The sequence below is a fragment of the Adiantum capillus-veneris genome, chromosome 22 (assembly GCF_014529385.1).
Source record: "Adiantum capillus-veneris isolate H3 chromosome 22, ASM1452938v2, whole genome shotgun sequence".
Taxonomy (NCBI): Eukaryota; Viridiplantae; Streptophyta; class Polypodiopsida; order Polypodiales; family Pteridaceae; genus Adiantum; species Adiantum capillus-veneris.
The window spans coordinates 19,644,749-19,661,890 of NC_140952.1; the positions used below are offsets into that span (position 1 = coordinate 19,644,749).

Here is a 17,142-nt window from a genome sequence, read left to right on the forward strand (position 1 = left end):
GCAAAACGCGGTCTTTAGGATATCTTCATCCACTATCCTTATTTGATGATAGCCACTTTTAAGGTCAATACTATTGAAGTAGATAGAGACTTGTAGCTTATGAAACAGATCTTCTACCGGAGGCACGGAAAATCTATTTTTGATAGTGATACCGTTTAGTGCTCGATAGTCCACACACATATGGTATGTACCATCTTTCTTTTGCACTAAAAGGACTGGAGAACAAGAGGGAGAGGACCTAGGCCTCACCATCCCATTGTCAACCAATTCTTGTACTTGCCTCATGATCTCCTCTTGTTGAGCTTGAGAAACACAATAAGGAGACTTGTTAGGCGGTGAGCTTCCTCAAAGGAGCTCAATGTGATGGTTATCATCCCCTCGGTTTGGAGGTAAGTCCATAGGGATATCATCGATGAACAAATCTTGGAATCCTTTCAGAAAATTAGACAAGTCTAACTCTTCTTGATTGCTACCATTTACATTTGATGAAACATTAGGATCTTTTAGGGACTCTTTGACAAAAGTTATGTACGTTAAAACTGAGCTCTTCATTGATTTATCAGAAGTAAGAGGATTTAGAATTGGTATAGTATGACCACACTCACTAGCATCTATATACATGATCTTTTCCCTTTAGGTGAAGTAGATTCTTCTTTCAGGCTCGGAACTTCATGCTGGTAGCCATGGGATCAAACCATGGTGCCCCTAGGATAGCATCCTCATGTTGGAGAGGAGAGATGAAAAAGTCTTCTTTGTCGACATAGCTTTGGACATGAAGCCTCAACTTCCCAGAATCAAGGGACTAATGGAGGCTTGCTATCACTTGAAAGCTGTGTCAGCCATTACAATATCTCCTATCTCAGAAGCTTGAATGCCTAACTTGGTGGCCTACTCCGTTGATATGAAGTTGTGAGTAGATTTAGGGTCAAATAGGATGAAGGCATCATGCTCCCTCACCTTTCCCCATAGGAGAAAATTATCCTTTGAAATAAGCATCCTCTTTTGGAGCTTCGATGGTGGAAGCCCTAGGAGTCTCATTGCAAGATTTTTCTTGGGGCAAGAACAATAGCCATGTCCTTGCTTCCCACACTTAAAACACTTATAGTCCTTGCAAAAAGCTTCAAGATCTTCATGAAAGAGTTTTTTTTTGCCTTTGTAAACTCCCTTCTCCTTGGATGGATTGTGTTGTTGGAAGTGCCTTGGGAAGACTTTTGGGCATTGGATTTCCTCTTTGCATCATTTTTTTCTTTTTTTTCCATGGGCTTGACATTCCATCTCGCCCCTTGTTGGAAATTGATTCCTCTTGTGAGGAGTTGGAAATCATCTAGACCGTCATATTCGTGGAGCCACATCTTCAGTGGAACTTAAGGTTTCATTGCTTTCTTGCTCTTTGGATTCCTCCTCTCGTATGGGATAGAGGCTTCTTTTGGGGGTCTCTTCAAGAGGCCTAAGATCTCTCTCCTCTTGGAGAGGAAGGAAAATCCCATAAGCGTGAAGTTGTTAAATAACTTCGGCTTGCAAATCAAGGTTGTCCATAGCTTGCTGCAACCTTGTGACGAGATAATTGACAAACATGGGGGCATCATCATTAGCACCTTCATGTGAAAAATCAAAGGTATCAATGTTCATTCTACTCTCTTAGTTATTGCCAGCCATATTAACAAAATTTGTGTACTTACTTAGTATATGCTTTGGCAATTCAAAACCTTAGTTGCTACTCCTTTTAACCTTTGAAAATTGTCACTTGAGTATCTACACCCACCGCTCAAAGTGGTTAATTATAGAGAGTAGTGGAGTGGGTCTAATATTAACAAAATTTGTGTACTTACTTAGTGTATGCTTTGGCAATTCAAAACCTTAGTTGCTACTCCTTTTAACCTTCAAAAATTGGCACTTGAGTATCTACACCCACCGCTCAAAGTGGTTAATTATAGAGAGTAGTGGAGTGGGTCTAATATTTCAGAATTGCCAAGGGCTAGCTCCTTTTGGACTTCTTATGGATCAATAATGGTAAAGTCGTAGGAAATTCTAAAAAGACCCCATTATTAAGTCCAAATCTCCCATATCCCACATAGTGGGCTCAACAAAACCGATAATAGATCCGCGTCCCACTAACCCCAATATAATTAACAAAATCAACCATTATAGGCTACTTAAGGACCTATCTTCTTAAGCAAGAAAAGAGAAACCAAATTCTCTGATACCAATGGAATGGAAATTTCCTATTAACTTCGAGAGTAATAGAAATTAGAGAAGTACCTTTTAGGAAATTACTTTGTGAGCATAGCAGGTGAACTTAATTGATGGTAGCAACATAAACACGTCATTTAGTTAACTTGGCATGAACAATACTTTTACAAGAGAGAGAGTTTAGAGAACATGATAACAGTTGAGGACCGGATTTATGTGGAGCCCGCGGTCCCCCCTCCAATAGGCATTTGCATTATAGTTTCTCCCATCAAGAGAGACTAGTTACAATACAATCTTTGTGTTCCTTGTGACCTAAGTGATGCAATGAAGATGGAAAGATTCATGCATCCCGAGCATAACATAAGCTTTGTGGAAAGCATTAACTATCCCAAGACTCAGTCCCAAGACCTCAAACACCTTTGAAGGTGGAGAGAGCTAGCAAGGAATGAGGGTAGGGAAGAGGAAGAAGAAACATTTCATAGGAGAAAGAATTAGTTCCTCACTTATCATCACTCTTCTTGCTAGCATACATAATAGCATAGTAATTAAGATGGAGAAGATGGCAAGCTTAAGCATTGAAGCATGGCTCTTGGTTGGATTTGCATTCCATAGCCAAGAGTGTTGGTGTAGTCTCTCAACCTCTCTACTTGCTTGGACAAGGAGAGGGAGCTCTTGCACTTTGCACAATGCACAATGAGTGTGTGTGTGTGGGGGGGGGGGGGGGGGGGGAGTATACCCCCCAAGCATGCCCCTAGCTTCCTTGGTCGACCCCCCCTTGTAGTTCATGCTTGAAGCTCATTGGGCCCCTCCAGGTCTAGCCAATCACAAGCAGGAGGCATTACAAGCAACAAGGGTAGTCTTCGGACAAGTGTCCCCCTTTCCCCTTTGAGAGAGAGGACTTGATAAATGCAAAAACAATTAATTAAATCCTCTAGATTATCATTGGATCCCTTGGGTGGTCAACCAATAGGATTTAGGCCCACCATGAAGGCAACATGAGGAGGAACTTGACAAGTGTCCCTTTTGCTTTCTTTGCACCAAGCTTGCCTTGTGTGAGGGTGTGTGTGTTCTCTCTCATCCCCCCTCTTGTAGGGCTCGCCCCCTCCTTGTAGGGATCATTGTTGAATTTTGCACACCTTATCCCCAAGCACCTTAGTGAGCAAGCATGACAAAGAAACTCAAGCCTGGGTGGTGTTCCCACAAGCACCTCACGCTCCCTAGTCGGCAAGCAAGTCAAGCACCTTAAGCATGTTATTCATTAATCACGACAAGCACCTCAAGTACCTTAGTCATCAAGCACGAAAAACACCTCAATCACCTTATCCATCAAGCATGACAAACACCTCAAGCACCTTAGCCATCAAGCATGACAAGCACCTCAAGCTTGGGCCGGGTTCCCACCTCAACCTCAGCCCTAGCTTACCTTAGGTCAAATGATTTTTTAAGACTAACCTTTGGAGGTATTTAATGAAGCTAACCCTAAGGTCTTCAAGCTCCATTAGCTAGCCTTACTCTTTGACATACCATCTCTCATTTGGACCCCTTTACGATTGGCCCCGTATTGAGATAGATCTATAAGCACATGTCTATATCCTAATCCTGGTTCCCGTTTATTCTCTTACACTAAATGATCATTTTAATATGATAAAATCATTTGAGTTGGTTGGATATTATGAGTCATGTGGAAATCATGCACGAACTAAGAGATGGTCAAAAAATAGCTTGCTGCCTGCTGCACTTAGTCAAATTTTTTGACCCCAGGCTCCTTGGAGAACCACTATATAGATTCACCGAATGGGAAAACCCACTTAACCAATTGAAAAGATTAATGAAACTTGATGATAAATGTATTTAAATTTCCGTTATCACCTCGGGTATGTGAGTTATTAATCATTCAATAATCGGTTTTACCTACGCGTGTAGGGGTGCTACCAAGGGGGAGTACCATATGACGTCGTGAGTTAACCGAGCCGCTTATGTATGATTTATGGTTTTTTTTGGTGAGTTGATTTCAGTTATTACCCATAAACTTATGTGAGGGTATATGGTTAGATAACCCAAACCGCTTAGGCAGCTATGATTAAAGTGGCTTTCTTTTTGGGTTACCGTTTGTTGTGTGAGTATCATATGGGGAAAGTGATATGATAAAGTGTTAGTATATATTATGGAGATGAGCTTGATGCATTGGTTTGAGGTGAAATGCTTTCATTTTCATGTTATACATGCTCCAAAAAATGTCAAAAAGTTATTTTTGCATATGTGTGAAGTTATGGTTTATGGTTGACCTAAAGGTCGGAGCTGTTTTGCATCATTTTTATGGTGATGGGATATTATAATATGATTATGAAACCTTATGGGTTTATGTGGATGCCCCATGTGCATGGGTATGATTTCTTTCCATCTTTCGAGGTCAAAACTAGATCTATGTGCAAGAGGGGTGAAGTGTAGATATGATGCATTAACTTTGCATGGTTAGATGTTGTCAATCTGATGATATCATCTGGTAGGGCTCATCAAGATGATGCCTGGTCCAAAAGTTTTGAGATTGGATCACTGGTTAAGAACTTAGGCCAATTCTTGGCAATTTCTCTAGACTTAGAGAATTTGGACCTTTTGGTTGGGATTTTGGGATCCAAATAAATTGATACTTCATGAAATTGGATTTTTTCTAGATTTAGTTAGTGTTCGGACTTATTTTATGCATAAAAAGATTATGTCTAAAGAGTCATATGTGTGTGGACTCCGATTGACTGCAGGGGATATGTCAAACTCCAAGTGTGGGAGTCGGTTCATTATGAATATGATTTGTGGTTAAGGATTGAGATCCCTCATAGATTATGGTTGTGATTTTGGATGTACATGAATACCGTGCACAACCTTCCAAATTCCTCGTGACACAAGAACATGTTGCATCATGTAAGCCCACATTGGATAGTTATCCCCATCCAGTTTATCCTTGGCAGCAAACATCTTGAAAACATCTGTGTTGTTGTCATCCAAGGCGAGTGACTGCACTTGATGTGAAAATTGCTTAGAGAGGAAAATTGTTGACAGGTCAACCTTTCAACAACACTTCCACAAAGATTCCTCAAAGATTCCATATGGAGATGCTGATGAAGTGATGAAGATGACGATGGATGCTGTAATGTGAAGATACAAGCTCATGGACATCATCGAATATCCCGGTATTATCATTTTGAGCCATTACAGCCACTTTTGTAATGTTTACACAGGAACTTCATATTTTAAGTCGGCAATTGTATTTTGGCCACAGATGCTTGTTGGATGAGCAAAGCCAGCTCACGGTGTTGTAATTAAGCTCTATAGAAGCCTAGGGACAAATCAGGTCATTTTGGCCGGACATTAGGTTTTCTAAGGTTTAGTATATACCAAAACCTAAAGCTTTGTAAAGGGACTTCTAATAATCTGATATACTGTCTGTGAGTGAGTGTACTGTGTACGAGAGAGAGTGAGAGCTTCTTCTTCATGCTACGCGCGTACCAGTGGTCGAAATTGAGTGCGGAGAAGTGTAGCATGTTTCCCTCGATGAGAGCTACGCGCCAATACCTACATTATGCGCATACGGTCAGGTAAGCTCCATCTACGAGCTTCATCTGGTGATTCGGTGAGCATACGTTGTCCGTTTTTGCATTTCAGCATATCCACGCATTCGCATTGAGTAGAGCTACACATTAGGCACTTTAGTTTTTGGAAACGACGACCTGCAAATTTTGGCCACACATCCTACGCGATTTTGCACCGGGTGTTTTAGGTTGAGATTTTGGTTCATGGACCTTGGGGAGAGCAACCTATTGGTTTTAGTAGGGTCTCCTTAAAGTTCTGTGGCATTTTGAGACTGTTTGATGGATGTTTGGCTCTTATAAGCGTTGTAGAAAATCTCTTCTTAAGCACTCTTGAAGACTGTAGCTTAGACATTGGGTAGAGACCTCTGTAGGAATTAGTCAAGAGTCGGTCGAGTGTAGATTGACACCCTATGCTTGCTTCCACGTACCTGCGGGTCGAGCTCCGTCCTCAGTTGACATTATATGTTAGGTGAGTTCTCGCTATGTTGACGTCCATCACGGCGTATCCGTCCAACATTGGCGCCGTTCTGCCAAGGACGAGGGCCCTAAGTAGGTGACCGAGACTAGTCCTTGAGGATAGAGGTCCCTCTGGCTTTCCAAAGTACTATTTTACATTTAGATAGGATCAGAGGGTGGTGGACTCTCTAGGTCCTAGGAGGAGTCTAGGGAGCATGTGTCTAGCCTAGATCTTCAGTCTTAGGTAGTATTAGGTAATAGTAGGTTGTGGTGTAGAGAGTAGGAGTTGGAGTGGTAGATGTGGTGGTAGGTTGACTTGAGAGTCCATGTGAGGCCAAGAAGCATCCAAGACATCAAAATCACCATCTCACATGATGAGTAGGAGTAGGGTAAGTAGGATATCTTGATTTTGCTGATCTAGAGTACTGTATGCATGTCTTATTTGCTATTAGGCTCATCAGAGAAGTGGAAAACGCTAACTTCTGATTTGAAGTCCAAAAGTTTATGTGATTATTGCTGAGAGCTCTACAGAGTATAGGGAGTACTAGTACTGGAAAAAAATTTCATTTTAAGACAGTAGAAATCCTACACGTAGGATGTCTCCAGGGCATTTTTGGCAGGGAATTTGGGGAAATTGAGGTTACTAGTGGGTTCAGAGGGTAGGTTTTACCCTAGTAACATATTGACTTGAGTGGTTTTCCCTATTTTTGTGGACCAAAAGCCAAAAGGCGGAGTCAAAAAACGTAAAATTTCAGAAAAGGCTTAATTGAGTGATTTTTGCATTTTTTGCAAATGTGAAGCATACGTGCACTTGCTAAGAGCATAAGGAAGCATCAGAGACACTTCAGTCTGAAAAAATAAGCTGTAGAAATCCTACGCGTAGGATGTCTACAAGGTGATCTGGGCACTTTTTGGAAAAACTGAGGTTACCAGTGTGTTTTAGAAGGTAGGTTCTACCCTATTTTCACCTAGAAAGTGGAAATTTGACCAAATTTTGACACATTAAAGCCAAAAGACGAGAATTGCCAGACATCCTACCCAAATTGTGTCCAAGGCCTAATTTTGAGACCAAACCATAGGATGACTCCATAAGCATGTTCTAAATGTTGTATTGAGTGCATGTAATAAATTTCATCTCATTTGGGTCAGTGAAAGTGAAGATTGAACAGACTTTAGCATTTTTGGACGGACAAAAGGCAAGAATAGCTAGTTTTGGGGTCTTTTGACATCCAAACTCAATTCTAACCATACCATTGGGTTGCTGAGCACTAGGGGAATCTTTGGTCCAAGTTTGGGTTCATTCTGGGCAAAAAGACATCCTACGTGTAGGATGTCTACTGCATGATTCTGAGACCAAAATCCTCCTGTGGCCATACCATGCTGTCATATAGCCTTAGATAAGCCTCCTAGGCAAATTTGGTCCAAATTGGAGTTGATTTGACTTGGGAATTCATCAGAACAGACATTAGGCTTTTGGAACAGATTCTTGATCGTTTGACCAACCTATAGGTGTCAAAACCAAAAAGTAAAAATAGCTGTGAGTTTAGCACATCAAGGGGAAGCTACAATGCAAGTTTGAGCTGAAACAAAGCAAAAAGACATTCTATGCGTAGGATGTCTCCAAGGTCATAAAGTGGTCAAAATTCTATTGTAGCCATATAGGGAGGTTCTAAGTGTCTCAAGGATTCCAGATCTTTTTTTCAAAAGTGAATTTGGACCTTGTTTGGCCTATTTACCAAGCAAAGACAAGAATTGTCAGACATCCTACTCTTGGAGTGCACTAGAAGCTTATGCAGCCCAAATCTTGACCTATTGGCATCCAAATTCAATTCTAAGCATACCATTGGGTTGCTGAGCACTAGGAGAATCTTGGGATCAAGTTTGGACAAAATCTGAGCAGTTAGACATCCTACGCGTAGGATGTCTCCAGCTTGATTTAGGACTCCAAACCAACCTATGAGTACACCACTGTGATCAGCACATCAAGGAGAAGCTGGGGTGAAAATTTCAAGTCATTCTGAGCAAAAAGACATCCTACGCGTAGGATGTCTCAAGGCCATTTCTAGGTCCAAATGAAATTCTGATCATACCATTGTGTTGTTGGACTTAAGGGGAGTCTCTGGACCAAATTTTGTTAAATTCTGAGCATATAGACATCCTACACGTAGAATGTCTCTAGCCCAGTTTTAGGGTCCAACTGTAATTTTGACCATACAGGAGTGTTCACAGTGTCACAGAGATCCCAAATCTTCTTTTAAAATTGAATTTGGACTCATTTTGACCATTCTAAACTGCATTTCACTATTTTGGCCATAACTTTCACAAACGGTATCGGCTCAGAAAAGTTTTTATATCAAAACGTAGCCTGAGAGCAACTCTACAGATCCTAGAGCAAAACTTGAACTAAATGCATGCCAATGGCAACCATTTAGGTCAACTTTGAGAAAAACATCGTTTAAGGCCTCAAAATGCATCCGGAAGTCAGGAGTGTCTAAAATCGATAATTCGAAAGAATTGTGAGAAAACGGTCACGGTATTGAAGACTGCTAAGTTAGCAGATTGAAATTATCTTTTGGGAAAACCATTGGTCACCCGCAGAAAGGTGTAAAAGTTAACTACAGCCTAGTGTACGTCCATACACAAATCTGGTAGCAGTAAGACCATACACAAGGACTCTTGATTTTGCAACAACAGTCGCAAGTTTTGGAGAACTTTAACACAAGATTTTTGCTGGCAAATCACTGCAACTTGTGCATAATTATCTTGTGCTAACTTAAGTTTAGTTAAGCTAAAAGAGAACTTGAAAGTCACTTCCGAGCCCAGGGAACAAGTGTGGCCGTCAAAGGCACATCAATAATTTTTACATTCATTGTGAAAAAGTTTGCCAGCTAAATAGAATTTTTCAGATTGTGTGCTAAAGTGAACACAGGTTAGCTCGAATCAAGAATCGCTACGAAGGGAGCAGTCGTTGCAATATAGTGGTAAGTTGCATAACTTATCACAGTGCTTCCAATAGATCAAGGCCTGCTAAAAAGCTCTAGGCAAAGCAAGCATCCAGATAAGACAGTATCAACCTTGGCAAGCAAGGGAGCTAAGAAGTTCAAGCAAAACCCAGTTCAGAAAACTCAGAGATTAAGGCATCCACAAAAGCTAAAGGATATCAAGCGAAAAAGACCGACACAAGGGTGCTAATAATTTTTATTATCTTTGAGGCAAGCTATAAGAGCTATCACTAAAGAGGTACAACAAGGGAGTCAAGATGAAAGCAATGGCATCTCAGAGGAACCAGACCAGCCAAGATGAAGCTTCAAGTACATCCACAAAAATTACAGGAGAGCAAAGTGGGCTCTATTTAATTGGCCATTACAAAGGATTGCCATGCTATGAGGATATAAATCAGAATTTGTACATCAAGACAAAGAAAGATATAGAGGAAACTCGAACATCTCAATATGTGAAGTTGAAACAGCGAAGAATGTACTACACCCACATCCAGATTTCATGGAAGACTGTCTGGGATCAATTTACATGAGGCACGGAAAATACATCGACAATGAGATAGAAATGTTGCACAAGGATCAACTTATAGAGCTCTACACATATCCTCCAAGTATTTTTATGTACAAAGCTCAAGATGGGAAACAACAAATTGGTACCCTTTATGTAGACGAGGATGGTCGCTACTACAAAGCTTCCACAAATCATGAAGTTCCTGCAGAGAGTAACCAATATTTTGCAGCTGAAATATTTGGATCAAGAGGGGAAGACTACAAATCTGAAGGTGGTAATGTTTATCATCTAGTCATGGCTTTACCTCTTGATACGCAGCTAGAAGAGTTAACAACTACAACTGTCACTGCACAAATGGGTGGCACAACACAAGGCACAACATGGAAAGACACTGCACAAGTCTCGTGCACCGCACCAACACAAGACAAAGCACAAACACACCAAATCGCACAAACAGGGAATACACCGGAAGTACCAGTTATGAAGATAGCACAACTTCAAAAAGAGCTAGCTCGATCTCAAGAGCTACTTAAGAGAGCACAACAAGTCATATCATCAGGCATTGAACAGATGCCAACATCAGATATGGAACCCTCTTGGATGGGGGGAGTTCAAACTCAACAAAGAGACCCTATATCTTCAAGAGTGGGATTAAGAAGTCCAGCTTTACAAGAAGCAGTGTCCTTTTCAGGAACCCAAGTGGAATTTCAAGAAGCATTGGAAGATGCCGAGCTGGAGGAGAAACCACTGGAAATTCACAATGCCCAATGTAGAAGGTCAGGTCAAGATGTCATTGTGGTCGACAAATACGATAGGCACTATGAAATAGCCGATGTGAAAAATATGGATGAGTTTAGCATTTGTGGGCAACCTATAAGTCACATACTTGGACCCCATCCAAAAGCACCATCCAGGGAAACGAAAAACAAAGATTCAGTTCGATCTTCACCCTCGGTGCAAACCTCGCCAAAATCAACTCGGAAACATAGCAACATAGCCCTAAGGCTATGCAGAAGCCCCACGACAAAGACCATATACTGATGGAAGAATTAGCATTACAACTGCTAGAAATCATGGATAGTGATTTGATCTTGTATGCAAGCAATAATGGAAGCTATTTTTAGTTTCTCAAGGACAAGGCGTGGATGAAGGATAAAGAGACGAAGCCAGTGGGGATACACCTAAGTCATTCGTAATCTACACATTCATGCATGCAAAGAGAGGTCATATCTGTATCTAGATACCACAAGAAACCATTATCAACAGTATTATGGAGAGCTACCTCGTCCAAAGGGTGCACATGTTGAGATAGCGACATATTGCAACCAATGTGCCATTGGTCATTTGGTGAAGGACTGCCCAACAAAGCTCTACATGGAAAAGAAGAAGCAACAAGCCAAAAGAAAAAGTTCAGACAATGACAACAAGGGAACGAAATCAAGAATCCCCAATGAGATCTCCTGAAAAGAAGCAGATCTTGTTGTAGAGCATAAAAGATAAGCTCTAGACACAGTTTCTTGAAGTCAAGGGTGTCAACGACATTATCATAGAGAATTAAGCTTTCAAAAAAGATCAATTGAATCAGCTGATTCAAGATCGCTTAAAGAACCTCAGTGAGGACAAGTCAAAGCATCCACAAGGTGATGAAGATGAAGCTCGCAGTTCACATTAGGAAAAATGTGGACTCTCCTTGGGCCATATAGGATTAAGGTTAATTAGGCTCCAACCAATAGGAAGAGACCAATGTATATAAGTCTAGAACCTAAGAAAGTAGAGAGAATAATAGGGTTGTCCACTCATTTATTGCTTTGTATCCTAGAGGGAGGTGGATGGGCAAAAGAGGGAGGGGGAAAAAGGGAGGGGGAGAGTGGTGGGTCCACAGATACGTTTTTGCAAAAACCCTAAAATTTCAAAATTAAAATAAATAAATAGATTCAAAATATTCCATCCAAAACTCCCCCCAAACCTATCCTATGATCAAAAAGTCATTTTCTCACTCTAGAACCTTTTTTCCAAGACTCCCTTCCTCCATAGCCCCTTTCCATAACACAAAGTTCTCACTCTCTCTCTAAACTCTTACACCTTCCTCCTTCTTCAAGCTCTCCATTGCAACTTTAAGCTCCCACTCTCTCTCTAAACTGTCTCCCTCCTCCTTTATCAAGCTCTCCATTGCAACTTTAAGCTCCCACTCTCTCTCTCTAAACTCTGTCTCCCTCCTCCTTCCTCAAGCTCTCCATTGCAACTGTAAGCTCCCACTCTCTCTCTAAACTGTCTCCCTCCTCCTTCCCCAAACTCTCCATTGCAATTTCAAGCTCCCACTAGCATCCATGGCAAACAATGGTCAAAATAGACGCCCCAAACCCATCATTCAAAGTATGGTTCTCCACAACTCGAAGAATGAGGAGTAGCAATGGGAACCTCAGGTTTTTCAAGAAGGTGTGTGGGTCTACATGCAACCTTCCACAATCGGTCCCCATCGTGTTCGTGAAAGAACAAACGTTGATCTCCATTGGAAGGGAAGACTAATAGGCTTCAAGCAAGTAAGAGACAAGGGTACGGTGGCAATCGTTCAACATGTTTTCATGTTTGGACACATGCGTCTACGAGGGATCACCAACCCAAGGGATTTTCCTTGTAATTGTATGTCCCTTGTATTTCAATGGTTTTGGTGGTAACAAAAAGATGGACTTTTTACATCTCACGGACTGTTTTGTTTCTATGTAGATGTTTTCCCTTCTAGCCTTGTGGAGGAGCAACCACTCTCGTGCCTTTCAGGCACATTTACGGCCATGCATGCAAGTCTTGGGGATATGCTCTTCTCCAACACAACTTCATCAAACCTTGCACGACAAAGGGTGTTCTTCTACACCCACAAGTACATTGTACCTAAAGATGAGGAAGACTACGGAGAGCTACAACCTTTGGAGGCTACAACCTTGCGTAGCATGGAGTGGCCAAAGCCAGATGCATTCCCTGTAATGTCTTTGAAAGCCAAGATTGTAGTTGATGTGAGAGCATCATTAAAATTTGGAAAAGCTTCACGTTCCATTGGGCTTGGATGGTGTTGTCCTGCTCATGTCTTCGCTAGCATCTTTGGATCTTTGCCTTTCCATCATACAAATACTATGTATGTTTGCAAAGATCTACAATACGATACATTGGAAGCCATCCTTGCTAAGAAGGGGGGGTATCTTGAAGGACTTCACAACGGAGATCGCTTTCGGTGTCAGGTTCGAAGTTTTGGCATTGCTATCCTTTTCATCAAGGTGCGCTCCATCCTTTATGTGCGGTACTTCTATGAAAGGTGGATGTGCAAGCTTGGTGAATGGATTCCATTGCAATCCACCGATGCTACAATTGAGGTATTTGATATTGCAATCAAATTGTCGAGTGGTGCGGTTGAAACCGTCCAAGTGAACAAGCACTGGACATTGGCCAATGTGCGGGAGCACTTCGTGATAATGGGTTTAGAGCATGGAGAAGATACAAAATTTTGCATCGGTCGACGTAAGGTGAATGATTTTTCTCTCTTAATTATGTTATATTTATGTTCTTTTGATTATTCCCTGCTCTAAGTTGGGTATGTTATTTCTTTTCTTTTTTGCTAGATTGGTAGCTGCATGGAGAGCACGATTCAAATTGAAAAGGCGTGGACGTCGGAAGAGAATTTAATTTTATCATTAGAGTAGTTATGTTTTGTACTTAAATGTCTTATAATATCACAATTGTAAGTTCAAGCAGATGGTTGTATCAAATTTTGGCAATGCACATTATCTTAAAGTTGTAGTGATGCGTTTTTAGAGTTAAATGATTGTAATTTAGTTTGTAAGTTTTTTATAACTTCTTGTTATTTGTGTTACTTTATGAAAATTGTTTAATATTTTATTATTGTCATTATTATTATTTTTTTTGGGGGGGTGGGGCGTGCTATATAAAGCCTCCTAAAACCTATCATTTTCACACTCTTTGCCTGTTCACACTCTCATTTGAGCTCCAGCACTCTTTGCATTCCTACTTTAAAATCTAGCATTATGGCATCCTCCTCCACCCCTCCTGAAGCCACGGCGTTACAACGCTTCCAAGCATTTTTACAAACAACCGAGTGGCAAGATCGTGATGATCTTCACAATTTCTTCACCCAATTCCCTGATGTGAATGCAACTATTCATCTAAACAGCCAATCTTTTCAGCCTATCTTGGAATTTTTTGAATTTTACATCGACAAGTATGTTGTACCAATTGTCGGACAAGGGGAATTGTGGATTCCATGCGATTTGCTTCGCTACATACACAAAGGTGATCGGCCTTCGGCCTTTCACCCAGCGACTTCAGCGATTTTGTGTAATTGCGGGTGAGGCAGGTCAGTACATTGAAGATTCACGTTTGAAAAAAAAGAAGGTCGGCACCCAGTTTTTAAGTCGCTTGGCGACTTTTGTGTTTCTTCTTGCGGAGGAGCCTGAAAGATCTGAGGTGAGTTTGCCTCATTTGCGCCTTGAGGGTGTCGTCAAGGACAAAAAGGAGCCCATTACAGCACCCTGGGATGCAAGCAAAGAGGGCAATATTCTTGCCATAACCTACCCAGGAGGTGTCATGGATGCCGCCAAATCCATGGGTGATGAGGATGCAGAAGCATCCTTTAAGCCCGCTGCAGATGCGCCAGAGGAGACATTAACTCCGGAGGTTTTTTGTGAACACCTCTCCCCAATTGTGATAGATGGGGAGGAATATTTGTTTTTACATGATCTTGAAAAGACTTTTGACATCCGCATGGATGAGTGTCTCTCCATCCTCTGTGCCACTATAGAGTCTTCTGCCATTGATCCCTCTTCCGATCCTTTGGATCGAAGCCTCCTTCCCCTTGGAGAGAGTGTGGTAGATATAGTGGAGTTGGCAATGGTGGCGGTGACAGATGCAGCGCACTCATCTGTGTCGGAGGATGAATTTGTAGCTACACGCGCATTGCTTGAAGCCCAACGCACTCCTATGCCTGTTCATATAGATGAACTTGAGAGTGTCGCTATGGCTCCCAATTCATCTATTTCTCTTGACAGCAAAGGCATAAACGATGAGGACGACGAAAAACAAGAGGTATTAATTAACTTTTGTTTTGTGATTACGTTAATTTTCATTGTTGCATTCTGAAATCTTATTTACCTATTGATTCCTTTGTAAAATGTTGTGGAGCTGGATGAGCATGCAGGTCGGGGAGGAGATGGTAGGCGCCAAGCTTTTGGATGGCAGTCATCTCTTGCGCATTACCTTGGCAAGCTCCCCCAGGACGGCTTTGCGATAATCCACAAGGAGTACACTTCTTGTGGTCAATTTTGGGTGTCAATGATGAAAGCAATGAGCCGCATCCTATGCCTGCCAACCATATCTCAAGCCTCCCAAGTTATATATCTTGTAAATAAATCTCTGGCCAGTGCTGCATTTGCGACACACATTCGTGGTCGTGTGCTTTGTAACGTGGCCTTAAGCCAAGCAGTAGGTCTAAGCAATGTGGAACAAATTACTTGGGATGTGCTGCACAAACAGCTTCCTTGCGCCCAAGAGCGCCGAGAAAACATTGCTCGCCATATCTTAGATGGCATAAATCTTGTAATTAACTCCTTCAAATATGTAATGAGATATATCACATCTTTGCACTTTGTTTCAAAATTCGAATGGAAATTGATTTTAACTGGTACTTTCCAACTTCTGTATTGAGCTTATGGTACGATAGACGGTACGTGATTGGTTCTATCTTGCGATACGATTGTGCAATTTTCTGAATCAAAATATAGAGTTTTTTTCGTATAAATAACATCAATAAAACCATAATATCATATAATTCTCATAATTTTAGCCTAAAAAAGGTCTATCTAGAGGCTTGCCGCAGAGGCGCGCGAAAAAGCAAAAGTAACTTTTACTTTTGCCTTCTCGCGCACCTCTGCGGCAAGCCTTTAGACAGCCTATTTAAACATTTTTTAGGCTAAAATTATAAGAATTTTATGTCTTTTTTGGTTATTCAATCAACCACACTTGGTTGACAGATCTTATATCCACATCTCTCTCTCTCTCTCTCTCTCTCTCTCTCTCTCTCTCTCTCTCTCTCTCTCTCTCTCTCTCTCTCTCTCTCTCTCTCTCTACTTAGTTTTACTTATATCACTTAAAACACAAATGTACACGACTCGTTATGTTTGAAAAAGACACGACTTGTTATATTTCAAAAAGATATCTTTACATTGGCAAAATTGCATAAAAGTCAAATTCAATCTCTTTCTCCTGTGATTCGACGCGCAAGAGATAAATCCTTGGGCATTATTGTCACCCGTTTTGCATGAATAGCACACAAGTTGGTGTCTTCAAAAATAGAAATTAGATGATATTATGCCGCTTCTTGCAGAGCTTGTACGGCGATACCTTGAACGCGAAATGCCATTCGATAACTTTTCATGATCTCTTTCACCAAACGTGCGAATGGTGCCTTGCGTATGAGAAGGTCTGAAGTTTTTTGATAGTGACGAATCTCTTGCAACGCCTTTGGAATGCGTCGCTTCACAGCAGGAGCCCGTTGCTGAGGGATGGTAGGATCTGGGACATGGGCCTTGCGAGGGCGAACCTTGAAAAACTTTTTCTTTTTACGAGAGGGATTGCGAGGAGGAGCTTGCGCATCTTCAAGGCCACCCTGTGCTCCGACTGGCGCTTCAACTCCACCTTGCGCTCCAACTGGCTCTTCTGCTACATCCTCAAAATCATCTTCATTTAGTAACCCATGATCACCTCTAGGCTGATCAGACGGCAGAGCGCCGAAGCCACGTGGCAATGTCTTCCTAGCCGGAACTCGATGATTGCTTGGGATCTCCTGTCCGCTCCATGGTGGGCTTTGTGCTTCGTTGTCCGTTTCGGTTTCTGTGTCTGATGTCACTACCCGTCTCTTCTTGCGTGAAAGTTGTCTACCTTGTTGCTCTTCACCTGACCATTCTCTCTCCATCTCTGCTAAGAGCTCTTGTTCGTGTATCCAAGGTGGTTTTTGAGCACCTTGGACGGTTGAGTGAGGGTGAGCGAAAAAAGATTGATCTTTTCTTGCTGTTTTCTTTGTGCATGCCATGGTGTAAGAAGGGGCAAGATTGAAAATGAGACTCCCTCTTCTCTAAAAGCCCTCTATTTTTTTTTAAAAAAGGTCTCTTCACACTTGACCACTTAAAAAGCCTCTTAATATCATCAAAATATAAAAAACAAAAAATGGATAGATGGAAACGTATTATATGAAACTCAACAAAGACATCTACAAACATAAACATTACATTGCATAGCATCATTTGTTTTACATGTTGGGTAACCAACGTTTGCCCACTCTATGGCGATTTTCACGCCACCTAACATGATTAAGGGGTCCGGTGGAGTTTCTCCATTTCTCTTT

General features: G+C 41.5%; 1 protein-coding gene across 1 annotated transcript in view; it reads left to right on the top strand.

Annotated features, from left to right (window-relative positions):
• The window catches only part of LOC147428994 (uncharacterized), a 62,904-nt gene extending 49,589 nt beyond the window's left edge, over positions 1 to 13,315 (top strand). The window contains exon 4 of the mRNA XM_086494964.1: positions 12,465 to 13,315. Coding sequence (XP_086351090.1) covers positions 12,465 to 13,315 — 851 coding nt within the window. The remainder of the gene's footprint in view (positions 1 to 12,464) is intronic.
• Positions 13,316 to 17,142: the final 3,827 nt, after the last annotated feature.